The sequence below is a fragment of the Plectropomus leopardus genome, chromosome 2, assembly GCF_008729295.1.
Source record: "Plectropomus leopardus isolate mb chromosome 2, YSFRI_Pleo_2.0, whole genome shotgun sequence".
NCBI lineage: Eukaryota > Metazoa > Chordata > Actinopteri > Perciformes > Serranidae > Plectropomus > Plectropomus leopardus.
In genome coordinates this window covers 16978145-16993472 of record NC_056464.1, presented here as the reverse complement: position 1 = coordinate 16993472, position 15328 = coordinate 16978145, and the positions used below count along the sequence as shown (strand labels likewise).

Sequence of the window (15328 nt, the reverse complement as noted above, 5' to 3'; positions counted from 1 at the left end):
GTAGCCAGATCCTTTTCTCAAGCAAAGGTATTGATAAGCAGCATGTATTGAAAATGTTACTTGACTAAAAGTATGCTAGTACAATCAGGAAAGATTATTAAAAGTAAAAGTACGCAAAGCAGAAAATTTTAAATTATACAAAAACAAAATAATTAAAAGGGAAAGCAGCGAGTCTTCATATTTGAGAAGCTACAACAATGAAATGCTTTTTCATGAAAAATCAAAAAAGTGAATATCAAAATAGGTACCAATAAATTTTTTAATACATCGACAAATTGTTTCAGCTTCACGTGTAGTTTTTCAATGGATTGTGTGTGCAGAAATATTAATTTGTACTACAGAAAACTGACACATTACCTTGGTGACTCGCCCTACTACTTTAAAAAAAGATCTAAGTTTCTGAGTGCAGATTGTCAAATAAGAAAGAGGAGTGCTTATATATTTTTGGGGGCTGTTCTTTTTTAAATTTGGAGCTAAAGTTGTCAAATCATGGTGTAATAAAGTGTTTGTCCAGCCAATTACAACAAAAAATTTTGGTTCATTTATCCCTGATGGTATGGTGCTATGATTTTGTTGTTTGTTTGTTTTTTATTAGCCTAGATTTTTGACTTCACCACAGCACACAGGAGGTGAATGGAGTTTTGTTTCAGATGCCCACAGCACTAAAAACTGGCATTTAAGAAATTCACCACAATATGCCTGAAACAGCTTCCCTGTTACTCCTGATAATCCACACACTTCACTATGAGCATGTAATGAAACTACTTTCTACCAAAGAAATAGTCCCTGTAAAAATGGTTGACAACCTGTTCTGTAGATTATCCAACAGCAGGGGCACTTGTGTTTTGAATATCACTGTTAAAACTAAAAAAAAAAAACAACAACATTAAATAAGAGTAGTGAGTGAAAAACAAGTCATGGCAATCTATTTAATTCTGACTTAATCATGAGGTAGGCCAAAAAACCCTGCAAAAAGATGGTTCAAGCTGTTGTGACTGATCTGGTCAACAAACCCTTTAAAACTTGTTTCAGGCACTCAGGGTGCTAGAGGCTGCTTGTCTGGACTGTTTTGGAACAGCGATCTCCAAAGACAAAGACGGAGCTCGCTGCTTCTCTGCGGCAGAGGGTTGGACTTTCTCTGAGCAGACTTTTGAAACCTCTGCTCTCCTCTTCCACAGTAGTACAGAGTGAGGTGGTGCACTGATGGGCTGGTGAACGGACTTCACAGTCATTGGCAGGTGAAGTGTGAAGGTTTCAATCGTGGAGGGCACAAGCGTCTCAGGAGGGAGAGGAGGGGGTGGAATCACACTGCTGGCGTTGTTTAGCTGAGTCTCAGCACTCTTCAACAACATCTTAGGCAGAGGCTTTACTTTTTCTGCTGCAGGTCCCCTCCCCTTGACGGGGCTGCAGCGTTTTGGTGCTGAACGGTTGGAAGACCTCAGTGGAGGAAGAGGGCAGGGGCACCTGATCTTGTTGCCCTCAACAAGTAGGTTGACTCCTACGTACTGAGGCACTTCTACTGCTGCCTGGAGACCAAAATAATTTATATCACCCTCAAAATTTGTGCCACTCAAATATATACACTAACGAGAAGGGATAAAGCTGAATCCCAAACTCATCTGAACATACCTGTCTATATATGAGCTGAAAGTCTCCGGTGTTTGCAGTGCGGTCTGCTCTTCGGTCCAGGACGACTCGTAACGTGTCTTCCTGCACAGCAGTACAGAGGCAGGCTGTCACTGGGGTGGAGGGAGCCATAGTGGGACTGGCATTGAGCTCTATCAGCCATGGACGCAGGTCATGACCTGAGAACCACATAACAAAATATCTAAGTGGAGATGATTCCTTTTGTTCTCATTATAAAGACACTAAATTAGAAGTGAACAGCATGTTTATTTTACTACCAATATAATTTTACACCTCCCCAAAAAGCAGTTTTAAAATTTAAGCTGCTGCATGTTGAAACATAATAAATGTAGCATCATTTACAGCGATCCCATCCCACCTAACATGAAGTCGGCCCCGTAGAGCTCAAATGTGTTTTTGCGTGACTCCATCAGATCCTGTGTGGTCTGTAATGCGTGGATCACAGCCTTCTTCATGCCCGGGACAACCACTGTCTGCCACTGAGCTTCCCGGCCCTGGCTGGACAGAAAGGTCCTGAACTGCTCGTCCGACCACATGTTGTCTGCTGGGATTCCACGATGCCGCTGTTGGGAGGGTCTCAGGTGTTTCTGGATGGAGTTGTTGCACAGGTGGACTGAGCTCGAGGGACAAGGCAGAGCGGTCGCGATAGGAAGGAGAAATGAGAGGTAATGGGTGATAGGTTATAAAAAAAATGTATAATGACAAATGAGTTATGAAGACATGTTGATAGAAATGACACAAGCTTCTTTGTGCTTCTACTCCAGTTTTCCTTCCTACTAACTATCACATAATCAGACACATTTAGTAACAGGTATAAAAAACACAAAAATCTGATTATGAATTTCAAAACAGGACATGAAAGTAATCGAACATGCACTAGTTCTATAATTCTACCAGGTTATGAGAAATGAACTGTGAGAAAATAGAGAAGGACGGTAAAATGTTTACATAAAGTTTTTAAGTTATTTTTATATACATGCTTGCATCAGGGGTGATGCAGCAGATGCCCCCCCCCCCCCCCAAATATTTAGAACATGTGCATTTGTCGTCCTCCAATAAAAATTTAGCAGAGGACTTTTAAAATACTTACCACATATATTATTCAACTATACTATGAAGTGAATGTTTTTAAGTTAAGTCAGTTTAATTCACATTGCAGCTCAGAGTCTACTGGCAATTTATGAGGTGGACTGTTTTCTTGCATGTGCATGTTACTCAATGCATTAGATGACATAATAAATCAATCAGCACGCTTTAAACGTCAATATAGTGCCCCTGACCTTTCCATTGCTTTTTATTGAGTCGATTGCATGATATATGCTTGAGTGACAATTGGGTTTTCAAGCGCAAATTTTAATCTGATTATGTAATCTGAGAATATTCTATTTTCCTACTCGGAGAAAAAAAAAATTGCTGAGCATCATCCCAGTGTGCTCTAGCAGAGATACACCCCTGCCCCAAACTCCCCATTTCATATTTGTCACCCTCTAAAACTGAAACACAACCAACACCCTTGTTTACATGACATATTTCTCATTTGTTGCTTATAATTTGTGTAACTTTGGTGGAGATAGAGGCCCTCTTGTACTGTAACTGGGCAGGTGTTTCAGGGGCAGTTTGCAGTTTTGCAGTTGATTTGAATGTTGCTAAAGTCACAGATAGCAAATACACAGATTTAAATATACCCAGAGGATAGAAGCTATTTTCATTATACAAAATCAGATCTCCCGCCAAAAACAAGCCTAACCATGACCGCTGGTCCCTCTCTCTTACTCTGTATCTGTCTTTCACTTCCTCTCTTAACTTGTTCATCTGGTTTCACATCTGCTTCTTTCTTTCTCCAACTCATCTCTTTAGAAACATAAGTCTTACCTGTCAAGTGTATGTAGAGAATAAGGCTGTGTAGAAAAGCGCAAGTAGCACTTTTTATAGAACCACACAGTCAGAGGGTTCCAGTCAGTGACCAGGAACCACTGGCGTAGGTCAAATTTGGTGCCATGGACCAGAAAGGGGCGCTCCAAGTACTTCTGCACCACCCACTTGCTCTCCTTGATAACAGTTGGATCACCTTCCACCACCCTGAGGATCTGATCCAGATGTTTGGCGCATTTGATACCTGAAAGGCAGAGGAAGCAGATCAGCCAGGACTTTGTCAGACATAGCGTGACCTGTTCGATAGTGTCTGGCTTCTCACCTCTGCCCCTGGATTTAGCTCCAGGTTTGATGATCCAGATGTTGTGTATGCCATCTATATCCAGCTGTGGACTGACCTCCACCAGCCTCTGCAGCATGGCCTTGCAACAGTTCACAAAATGATCACTGTTCTCGATCTCTGCTCCTTCACTGAGCGAGGAAACACAAAGAGAGAAATACTGGAGAGCACTTTGGTTTGTCAGCTTCCTTTTATCTCTCACATGCACGCTGTACTCACTGAACAACAAGGTAGTAACTGTTGATAAACTCGGCCCACTCCTCCTCTGTGAGTGTCTGTGGAGTCTCCATGCTTTTGTCTATGTCGCTGTGCTCCAGACTCTCTAGAAACTCCTGGCACACTTTGAATGCACTGTTAATCATTTGGGAAAGGTCCACTGGTCTAAGTTGGCGTTTGCTTCTTCTCCTCACAGCCTTAATGCTCTGGCTCATTCCCTCTCCTCCAACACCCTGCTCCTTCTCCACAATGTACTTCAAAAAACTGGTGCAGGCTGTCCTCCTGTAGTCCTCTACACAAAGGACAGAGACACAGAGGCAAGTGAAGCTTCCTCTGTGAGTAAAAGTAGAAAAATGCTGGAAAAACATTAAGGCCCAATCCCATTTCTTATTTTTACCTGTATCCCTTGTTTTCGAGTGCTGTTTTGCATCTTAGAACACAGTTACAAGAGGCTGTGATTGAAATCTTTCCTTATGAAATGGGACAATCCCCCAGACCCTGACACCTCATCGGTAGGACAACTGCGTTTTGTAAACAGATGCAACTATGGCAATAAGGTCAGTGCACTTTATGGTCTTTGAATTTTTATTTCAGAAAAAGAAACAAAACAAAAAACAAATATTTATCTGATTTTCATTTCAAAATCCAAAAGTGGAAAATGAAAACCAGCCAGTTTTAGTTTCCGGGGTCAGAAATAGATTATACAGAATAGAAATACCATTTCATTTTCCTTTTGTCCTATCAAAAGGGTAACATTTGCGCTTTTCTGGTGGTGCAATTTTTGTTTTTCTTCTATCATAAAATAAAATATTCAAATTTCGGTGCAGAGACTCCTGACACACCCTGCAGAAAAACCCTTGACTTCCCCATACTCTTGTCACAAACATGTAAAGATTTCTGTAGATGATAGACTTTTTTTGATGAGTCTAAATTGATGTTAGAATATGGTTCCAAAGCCATTAGAGTGTTAGTTATAACAAAATGTTCAGTGCCTATGCATTGAACAATGGGATTGGTGATGGGATTGAGCCTAAAAATGTATTGTTGTTTGATGGACTGGAAAATCAGATCTCACCAATGAAAGCATGCTTCTCATCCTGTGCTCCCAGTCTGTAACAGCGAGGAAAGAAGGCATCTGGGTCAGCTGAATCAAACCAGTGCAGGTTCCTCAGGTTTACACACAACCCCGCCTGACAAAGAAAGGACAAACATCGATGATGGGCGTGACAGGAGACCACCTAATAGTCCTTTTCTGCTTTAAGAAATGATAATAGCACTTAAATGTACCTTGGTGGTGAAGCTGCCTGCTTTTGCAAAATGATTGGTAATCTGTTCTTTCTGCAAGCTGTTGGTGTTGATGGCGTCTCTACGGTTTGTCCAGTAGAAATAAACCATTTCATTGCGCACCAGGCGAGACTGTATAAGGAGGAGAAAATGATGAGAGGTCATTTTGTTGATTTTCTCTATTAGGAACCTTACATTTACAAGTTTGTCAAGGCAAGCAACAACTTTGAAGTTACCTGTTGCATATCACCTAAGCCCTTATGGTAATTTACAATCTTAAAGGCCCCTTATTTTATAAAGATTTCCATGCTTACATATATATATGAAGAAGGCATGGGTGATTCACTGTAAAAGTTTGAAAAACAATTTACAGAGAAATGTACTGTATTCAGTTACTGTACATTTAACCATTTGAAACCTGAGATAATTTTGATTTGATTGAGATTTGATCTCTTTCAAAAACAAGGGGAGAGGGCAATGAGAAACTTAACAAGACATGGCCAAAAGATATGCAAGAAATTAGTAAAAAGTTAAGGGAAAAATACTTGAAAATAACTACAAAAAAAGAAAACACAAAAACAAACAAGATTTTTTCATGAAACATAATTTTAAAATATAACAATCAAAAATATAGTATTATTTTTTATATTTCTATTATAATATTTTCCTAGACTTTTTATTTTAATTCCTCCATTAAAAAAAACAAACAACTATTTTTCCATGGCTTTTTTTTTTTTTTTTTTTTTTTTCCTTTTTTCAATTTTTTCCAATCGTTGGGACATTTTTTGAGAAGTTGCTCCTTGCCTTTTGTTTTTGAATGAAATCACACCAGTTTGCTCAGATTTTAAATGATTAAATAGCTTGAGAGAGTCATCTGAACGCAGCACAAGAAAACTGATGTCCAGTCAGGTTTCAAAGGGTTAAATGACTTCCATGAAGCCAGGACTTCCATCAAGTTGTGATGACACAAATATGATCTACAGACAGTTACAAACTTGACAACATAAAAATATTCTAAAGTGGTCCCTTTGTATTTCCTGTTGGAATATTTTGCAGTGCATGTGGATAACATCAGCTGTCAGAAGTCAACATGAATCCAAACTGCTGCCCAGAAATGCACTTCCAGTAAAATGGTCGTTAAGATAGAAAGTGTCGCTATAGTGCCATTACAATCATCCCCTGCAGCTGCAATCATGGCGCAGAGATGCTGAGAGGTGGAAGATGTGGAAGATTTGGAAACACTGAAACACTAAGAGCACACTAGGCTGTTTGGGAGGAGGGGCTTAAGGAGACAGGTGCTAAATGGAGCGAGGTGTTCCAGCATAGATAAATAAAGTTTTTTTTATCATTAAAGCATGTAAATATCTTTTAGTAGAAACCCAAAATACATGCATGAACCTGAAAATAAGCTTTTAAATGTAATTTTTACCATAATATCATATAGTCCATCTGGATCCTGCTCTTTGTCCACATTGTCTGAGTTATCTGAGAAGAAGGAGCAACGTTAATAAATGATCCTATATAGACAGATATCCACACCCAGTAATAACAGGAATATATGATTTCTGTAACACTTCAGCTTAGCCCACCGTCATCGTCATCACTGTCAGCGGCATCATTAGAGCTGGCTCTGCCCTCATCGCTGTGACGCTGGTGAGCGCGGTGGTTTGGACGGTGCATACGTTGCTCAACCCAGCCTCTGGCCCTCAATGCTGCCCTGATGACAGGGTAAGGGCCCTGGACAGAGAACACCTTATGCATCTAAGAGGAAGCAAAGCAGATACCTAAATAATGGACACCTTCGTGGAACAATCAGAAATGTATGTCGCCTAATAAATGTTGCATACTGTAAAACTTCAAATACTAGACCTGGCTATTATTCGGTGACTATATGGGATGGGCCTGTAATTCATTTCACACAAAACTGTTGCTCAGCAAAGATGGGGAATACAATCAAATATCTGAACCTCTTTTTTATGTCTCTCTTACCATGCCGCTGTTACAGTCTTTCTTGGTGCTCATGGTTTCAGTCAAATGAACTGAATGATTGAATCGCAGAGAATCTTACCAAAATAAGAATGTGTGTAGCATATCCATATTGACAAAAGTTTAAACATTTATATCTGTATGTGTGATCTAAGTTTAGAACTTCTATAAAAATAAACTCCATGGTAACTGGGCCTCTGACTGAGACAGGCGTTTATTTGTAAAATGTGCAGACACATTGGGCGTTTAAAAGGGACAGGCTTATATTTGAAGTTATACAGTATATCCAGTAATGTGTACTCACCTTTACAGCTTTGTCCACAAGGGCTTTAGCTGTCTTCAGTCTCTCTGGGTTGAGAGCAGGTAGGCTGGCCAAACTGCGGAAAACTTTGCCCTCAGGAGGTGTACCTGATGCAAAAACACCCACAAATTAAAATCCAAATCTGTTGAGCAAATTAGTGTTAGTGATCTAAAAAGCACATCAGAGATGCGTATGTTCTTGCAGTGGCCTATGAGGAGTATGCCACCAGGTGAACTCATTCAGCAGGTTGGTTTTCGACCTGCAGGTTATACCTACTTGTCTGCAGGCGTTTGCCTTCATCTTGGCTGCACTGCTGGACCACAGCTGTGACCTTCTGACCCTTAGATGAGCCTCCCGTTTCCCCTGCATCAACAGCAACATCAGGATTATTATCATATATACAGTATATTAGAGCAATGGCTCGTGTAATTAACATTTCCAGCTGACACTAAAAGGCAATGTTGTGAAATTGGGATAACATGAATGGCCCATAACCTTTTAGCATTTTTACAGGAGAAGAGAGACAAGAGGAAAGACAGGAAAATATTCACAAATGCAATGTTACTTGCAACATGCAATGTAGCATATGCAACTGTAATATATATATATATATATATATATATATATATATATATATTTAAAATAAATGCATAAAACATAAACCGCATATGAGTGGGCAGTACATAGATGTAACAGGCCTAATTATATATACCATGGTGATGGCAAAGACAAAGACAATGCAACTAAAGATTAATGTTTTACATCTTCATCTTCGAGCCAAAGAGAGCAAAGTCATAAAATTTTAATACGTGGCCTCTGAGTTCAAACATTTGGCCATCTGTCCTGAGTGTGACTTCATGATTAATTCAGCATTCATGATCTATAAGCCGACTCTATGAACGCAGTCTTTTGGAGGTGTGAAGTCATACAGAAGTTGCCTTTTAAGTTTATAAAGTCAAGTTACAGCAGGCGAACATAGAATTTTCCCCATAAAAAAAATGGCCCAATCTGTATTATTTTTTTGATCATATTAGGTTATTAAATAAGACTTAAAATCATAAAACAGGCCTTTGTTACTGCTGCAAGAATTGCTGGGAGTAGATGGTTCCTATCTGGTGTTACAGATTACAGTGATGCTGCCACGCTTTGATTATCATTTGAACAAAAATACACCGTAGTGATTTCCAGTATTATTTGCCTGGTCCTTGGGAGTTGTGTTTTCTGTGTTGCTTTCTGTCTCTCACCACTGTCGGTGCTTGGTGTGCAGCATCTACCAGTAGCCTGGCTTCCCCCCTGGTCCAGCTGGTTAGACTGTTTGGACCTGGTGGCCTCCATACTAACATCTGCTCTCATTCTTTGGGGAAACTTTCCTTTTGCTCTGCTTCATGATTTTGGTCAGACGCACTGCTGCGGGGGGACACAGTTTAGTGTTAACTGGGCAACAATCATACAGTGTAAAGGTGCACACAAATGTGTAGGCTATACACAATGATTAAAAAACATTGTTTTACCATTGCCTTCTCCCAAAATGTGTTTTAAACTGATATTTTAACTTGTCAAGCCTGCAGTTTTAACTGATTTTTATTTGATATAATATATGTTTTTCATCTGTTTTTATCTTATTTCTTTCTTCTATTAGAAATGTTTTATGTTCTTTTATGTTGATCACTTTGTGTTGCATTTTAAGCATGAATTTTGCTATATAAATTATACTACTACTACTACTACTAATAATAATAATAATAATGATAATAATAATAATTATTATTATTAAAAACTCTAAAATAAATATAAAAAATAAAGAACTGCAAGTGTGATGTATCTCTGGCTACTGGTCTTGTAGCTCTCTCTAAATCCAGTGGACTATAAAGTGGGTCAAATTGCAGGAGACAGCTTGGCTACAGCTGACAGGTTTGTACCTAACACCCCAGGCAGGGTGTGATACTCAGTCTAATTTCCTACAGTTACCTGTTGAACAGAGGCCCAAAAACCAGACACATATAGAGACCACAGAAATTCTCATTAAAATAATCTTATTCACATATTATTCACACCAGCCTATGCACAGTGCACACAAAATTTTAAGTATTTCACTCTAATAATAACAATTCATATTGGTAATATAGTCATAACGGGGTACGCGTCATTTTTGTAACATGAGCAAAAAACAACTTTCTCAATGACATACTCCTTTTATAAAACTACTGGTAAATAAACTACTACCAAACACATGGTCTCAAACTGTAAGATTATATGCAACAGTAAGCTCTCCTAGTAAGCAGAGCTGTGATCTAATGGTTTAGTGTTGGGTTGCTCTTACCTGCTGAGGTCCACAGGTGTACCATGGACTCGGTGCCGGTTGAGTTTCACCGGAGGACCGCGCGGTGCTTCCGACTGTCGACCTGTTTATTGTTTACCATGACAACATCTGGACAGCTGCTAACGTTTTCTGTTGCAAAAACACATAACATATATGTTGTATTTGCCAAATATGACATATTGACAAACGACTAATTCGCAAATAACCAAATGATTTTAGTGGTTATTCGGGATTAATGTTTTAATCACATATTTTCTATTCAATTAATTAAGTCCATGTTGACAAGGTGAAGCAATCTTACCAGGAAGGCTGTGACTAAAAATCAAATGACAAACAACAAAAAAACCATGCATGAACTAACTTAAGATTAACTGTAATGCATGAATATCAGCAAAATATTATATTAATTATCATAAAATAATTTGGCTAAAAATGCTAGCCTCCTTTCATATTTAATTAAAAAAAAACTATTTAAAAACGTGAAAACGAAATAAATAATTAAAATAAATAACAAAGTATTGAATGAAAACAAATAAAAACTGAATATTATATTATTTAGGCATTTCAATGTTACTTTTTTTGCAAACCTGGAGGGTTTTATTATTTTTTATTCACTGTGTTCCTTTCTTAACAACAACATTTTATAGCTATATTTGTTGGTCAATTTATTTTATTTTTTTTTTTTTTTTTTTACATATTTTTGAATTATGAAATACATTTTTGAAAAGAATGAAAATCTCGAACATAGTCTGCATTTGCCATTGACTTTTGTTCTTTTTGTTTTTATGGTGAATACTCACCATAGACTTCCTTAATTAACACACCGTTTCTCTCCCTCTCTGTTCGGTCGCCATCTTGGCTGTAGAGGGGCGGGTCTGCGTCAAAGGGTCACGTGCGCGGTGACGCCTGTCTCTGTCCAGGCAAATCCCTGCATGCAAAACACAGGCTGCACTCTGCACACACACAGACACACACACACACACACTGTCATAACGTAATACACAGAGCTGAAAGGTCAACTTTACGATACACAAATATCACAACGCTTGAAAAGGTAAGCTGAGCAACGTTTTAAACGGTTCACTTAGAGCCAGTGACACAGGAGTGTCTTATTTCATAACTAGCTACTGTGCTAACACCGGATAACTTACACAGCATTAGCTTAACGTGTGCTAAACTTCTTTCTCAGGTGGCTGAAAAGTTTCCGTTTTCACCGTAAAATGTGTGGAAGAACTGCGTGCACTCTTGCTCCTGACGAGGTGAGCCGAGCCTGCTCGTACAGAAACCGAGGCGGGCAGCGGAGGCAGCCCCGCTGGAGGGATGGAGATGCGGACAAATACCGACCCTCCTACAACAAGACCCCACAGTCCACGAGCCCCGTCCTGCTGTCGCAGAGACACTTTGATAAGGTAAGGACCCCAGAAACAGGTTAACGTGATAGGTTGGGATTTTGTCAAAATGTTGCTTTATAACGTCAACAGGCACATTTTATTACGCATAACCGTTTACAGCAGTGATAGTCAAGTTAAGGTCCGCGGGCCAAATGTGGCACCTGATAGGCTGCCGTTTGCTCCCCCACCCCAACCCCCAAAACATTTGCTACGTCACAATAAAATAAGGTGAATCACACTGGGATTTTGCACTTTTAGTATGAATAGCATGTCAGAGTGCATAAAACAGTATCAAAATAGAGCTAGTCTGTTTTTAAAAAAATGTCAGATTTACAGTGAAATCCCATGCAACACTACAAATAGGAGCTAAAAGAATCAACCTCAGATTTATAATCTCTTATATAAATGTGTTATGCCACAGTCCGAACAGTGTTGAACCTTGTAAGCCAATAAAAGTAATCAAGGTGTTCACTCCTTGTGTCTCTTTAGGATGCCCCTGTTGATGAGTGCGTGTTGGCCTCCATGCGTTGGGGCCTGGTACCTGCCTGGTTCAGGGAGAAAGACCCCAGCAAGATGCATTACAACACCAGCAACTGCCGCAGTGAGAACATCTTGGAGAAGAAGTCATACAAGGTACATACAGTTTTGAGCTCCACTTAGCTAATCGTCCTTCCTTGGTTTATGTTTCTGTGATGCGCGTTTGCACACCAAAGTGTCTGATCACTTTGTCATCTCCCCCCAAAGGACCCCCTGATAAAAGGGCAGCGCTGCGTCATCCTCGCTGATGGATTTTATGAGTGGAAGAGGCAGGAAAAACACAAGCAGCCTTTCTTCATATACTTCCCTCAGACTCAGGGAACCAGCCAGGAGAAAACAGAGGATCCGGATGACCCCACGACCTCAGCTCGCAATAAGGACAACTCAGAGACAGCGTGCCCTCCAGAGGAGGCCTCCCCTGACTTGACAGAGGTTCATATTGGGTTCTCTAAAGCAGTATAAGCACCATGCACAATTGCTTTCATCCAGAACAAAAGTAGAGAGAATGCAGCTGTGGCGGATATTAACTATGGCTGAAAATATCCTGTATGGGAGAGGAGCCAAAGCAAAAATGTGCATGTGTCCACCAGGTGCTTCAGGATTTGGTTTTGATGCTGGTGCCAGGCAGTGTGAAACAAAATACAACCATGCCAACAAAATCTACCACATTTTTTCATATAATCTGCTAACTTTCACAATTTAATAAACACTATTGACATGCCCCTCTGCTCCACGCTGTGTGTCCGTCAGGGTGGAGAAGGTGAGTGGACTGGATGGAAGTTGCTGACTATGGCTGGACTGTTTGACTGCTGGACACCTCCAGGTGGTGGAGAACCTCATTACACGTACAGTGTAATCACTGTGAAAGCCTCCCCAAATCTGGAAAGCATCCATGACAGGTAAAGGGCCATTAATGGGGAAAACACTCTTTCTTCACCTGGGTCTGTACAGTTTTCTAAATCACCATGTGGTTGTGTTTTAGGATGCCAGCGATTCTGGATGGAGCCGAGGAAGTGAGAAGATGGCTGGATTTTGGGGAGGTGAAGTCTCTAGATGCCTTGAAGCTGCTCCAGTCTAAAAACACTTTGACTTTTCATCCCGTCTCTTCACTAGTAAACAACTCTCGCAACAACTCTCCAGAGTGTCTTCAGCCGGTGGATCTTAACAGCAAAAAGGTATCAAAATTACTCTGGTGTTTTACTCACTGTGGTTGGGGAAAAAAAATAGCAATTTGCATGTAGAGAGATTTAAACAAGTATGCCACCGATATTAAGAAGGCCCTCACATAAAACTAGGCTGTCAGTGCAGTAGAAAGACACAAATACCTTTTGAAATTGGTACTACATGACCAGAGAAAACAGAGAAAAAAGGTGCTTTTTCTCAAGAGGTAGAAAACCTACAACTATCAGGATGCTATGTGTCTGACATTTTGTGATATGGTCCATGTGAAACAACTGGCAGCTGACCAGATCTCATATTCCAGTCAGACAGTAAGCTAAAATATGTTTCTGAAAACATTTGAGGCGAGAAATAGGCAACTCAGTGACTGAATCTTGGTTTATATTCGATCAGCGCTGCTTATTTTTCCTGTTTGATCTCAGGTTTGTCTGGCTGTGAGAAGCAGTGAGGTGCCCATTTCCTCTTCACAAACCTTTGCTATTACGGTGTAACAGAGTGTTAAAAATATGTTTCTGAAAAGACTTTAGGCAAGAAAAACGCAGTGCCTAACATAAGGCGAGAAAAAGGCAAATCAGTGACTGAATCTTGGTTTCTATTCCATCCGCACTGCATAGTGTTATCGCTTGATCTGATTTTAGCCTGAGTTTGAGAGGCAGAGAGAGGGGCGGGTGTTTGCTCTTGATTGGCTGAATACTCTTTGAGTACGTGGTGGTGGCAGCGGGGTTGGAAGCGGTTGGCGGGCAACACTAAAATGGGGAAGTACAGTCTTTAGTTCAAGCAACAGCCCCAAGAGCTAGTGAATCTCTGCGAGTGACATACATTATGTCACTTGGAGGAGTTTCGCTGTGATGGGAGGAAGGATAACCAGGCACTGGTTAGAGTTTACAACAGTTAATCTACACATACCGCCCTCACAGTTTTGATACAGAGTTGGTTGAAAATCAGTAAAATATCGCTTCAAGCTGACAAATCTGACCCTTGACCTCTAGGAGCCCAAGCCCACAGGCAGCAGTAAGATGATGATGAGCTGGCTGACAAACAGTGCACCTTCAAAGAGGAAGAAGCCCAACGCATGTGAGAGCAAAGAAGACGACGAAAGCAAAGCCAAGGCTCAGAGAAAGTCTCCAGGGGCACTTCAGCAGTGGCTTCAGGGAGCCAAGAAGAAACCAAGAACCACATGAAGAAATGAACCAGGACTGAAAACTCTGCAGTATTTAAAAGACCATAGGCCAGTTTACCACTGTATATTAACAAGTGTGAGAAAAACTTATGATTTAGCTTAGTTTTTAACTGTTTTAAATGTATAAAAAAATGCCACACAGATACTATTTCCTACCAAAATGTTCCCAATAAATGTTTGAAATAACCACTGCATGCTTTATTCAAGATTTTTATTACCCTTATTACTCGAAACGCAAAGACATTTTGAAACAATGTAGATGCTATGCATTTATCATATTAATAATATAATAATGATGAATGCCAATACCCCCCCCCCCCCCACATTTTTTTCTTCTTTCAAAGTTACAGTATGTATGCTATTTTGTAATCTATAATGCATTTCAAAGTTTAAACATAATACGAACAGACAGTTAAAGATCTGATCGGTTAAAAGAAATGTCAAGCACTTAAATTGTTTGCCAACATGAGCAACTGGCAGAGTCGGATATGGAGATTTACAACACAACTTTTTGTCTTCCCCATACAATGATTGAGAGGTTTGCAAATATACAAAGTAATGCAATAGTCGAAAGTAAAAAGAAACGTACTAGCTAATAGTACTCAGCTATGAGTGATATTTATACTTGAGAAAAATCTCTCCCCTCCATGCTGTCTCGATTTGGTTCATTCTCACGTCAAATGTAGTTCCACGAGTGACTGATTATGAGATGAACCTTAATTTCACAGCATATAGTGTGTTAGGGACCGCGCTTACATCAAGGAGCCAAGTCTGGATTCACACGATGTCCTCAACCTGAGCTACAATTGCATTTACTGTGGCTCCTAAATGAGATGTGTGAACATGTCTTCAGTAATTGTAGATGATGGCAAAGTGCAAAAAGGAAAAAAAAACAAAAAATGCGTACTAGTCTGATGAACTCGTCATGGAACTGGATTTTCAATTCTGCAGGCAGCATTTTAATGTGACCCACATGCACCTTCACACATTCTGATCCTTCACTACTTTGGGTTTCTACTTCTTTTGTTTTTAAGATTGCATGAGGTAAAGTAAAATCATGGTAACAATTGTTTTT

At 39.9% G+C, this 15328-nt stretch overlaps 2 protein-coding genes across 3 annotated transcripts; one reads left to right on the top strand and one right to left on the bottom strand.

Moving 5' to 3' along the window:
• Nucleotides 1-915: 915 nt before the first annotated feature.
• On the bottom strand, nt 916-10035 carry LOC121949707 (tubulin monoglycylase TTLL3-like). 2 transcript variants are annotated; one of them, XM_042495436.1, is made up of 14 exons: nt 9967-10035; nt 8891-9053; nt 7923-8009; nt 7650-7753; nt 6949-7120; nt 6789-6844; nt 5363-5491; nt 5151-5265; nt 4079-4367; nt 3842-3990; nt 3520-3763; nt 2006-2265; nt 1630-1805; nt 916-1526 (listed from the first exon to the last, which is right to left on the bottom strand). In XM_042495436.1, exons 2-14 carry the CDS (start codon nt 8997-8999, stop codon nt 1029-1031), a joined length of 2388 nt encoding a protein of 795 aa, XP_042351370.1. In that variant the 5' UTR covers nt 9000-9053; nt 9967-10035; the 3' UTR covers nt 916-1028. The 2 variants fall into 2 exon arrangements, with proteins under 2 accessions (XP_042351370.1, XP_042351378.1); XM_042495444.1 differs by lacking the exon at nt 8891-9053 and having other exon boundaries at nt 9967-9999.
• An 856-nt stretch (nt 10036-10891) lies between these two features.
• On the top strand, nt 10892-15168 carry hmces (5-hydroxymethylcytosine binding, ES cell specific). The gene is made up of 7 exons (XM_042502840.1): nt 10892-11020; nt 11156-11375; nt 11847-11990; nt 12102-12326; nt 12645-12793; nt 12877-13069; nt 14063-15168. The coding sequence occupies exons 2-7, from the start codon at nt 11187-11189 to the stop codon at nt 14252-14254; spliced, it is 1092 nt and encodes a 363-aa protein (XP_042358774.1). The 5' UTR covers nt 10892-11020; nt 11156-11186; the 3' UTR covers nt 14255-15168.
• The last annotated feature ends 160 nt before the right edge of the window (nt 15169-15328 follow it).

Excerpts from the sequence above, each read along its gene's own strand:
- LOC121949707 (XM_042495436.1), bottom strand. The coding sequence starts at position 8,999 with ATGAGAGCAGATGTTAGTATGGAGGCCACCAGGTCCAAACAGTCTAAC. Across the intron at positions 8,010-8,890 it reads CACACCAAGCACCGACAGTG|GGGAAACGGGAGGCTCATCT; the intron begins GTGAGAGACAGA and ends CTGTTGATGCAG. Across the intron at positions 2,266-3,519 it reads TCTCTACATACACTTGACAG|CTCAGTCCACCTGTGCAACA; the intron begins GTAAGACTTATG and ends TTGTCCCTCGAG.
- hmces (XM_042502840.1), top strand. The coding sequence starts at position 11,187 with ATGTGTGGAAGAACTGCGTGCACTCTTGCTCCTGACGAGGTGAGCCGA. Across the intron at positions 12,327-12,644 it reads CCTCCCCTGACTTGACAGAG|GGTGGAGAAGGTGAGTGGAC; the intron begins GTTCATATTGGG and ends TGTGTCCGTCAG. Across the intron at positions 13,070-14,062 it reads TGGATCTTAACAGCAAAAAG|GAGCCCAAGCCCACAGGCAG; the intron begins GTATCAAAATTA and ends CTTGACCTCTAG.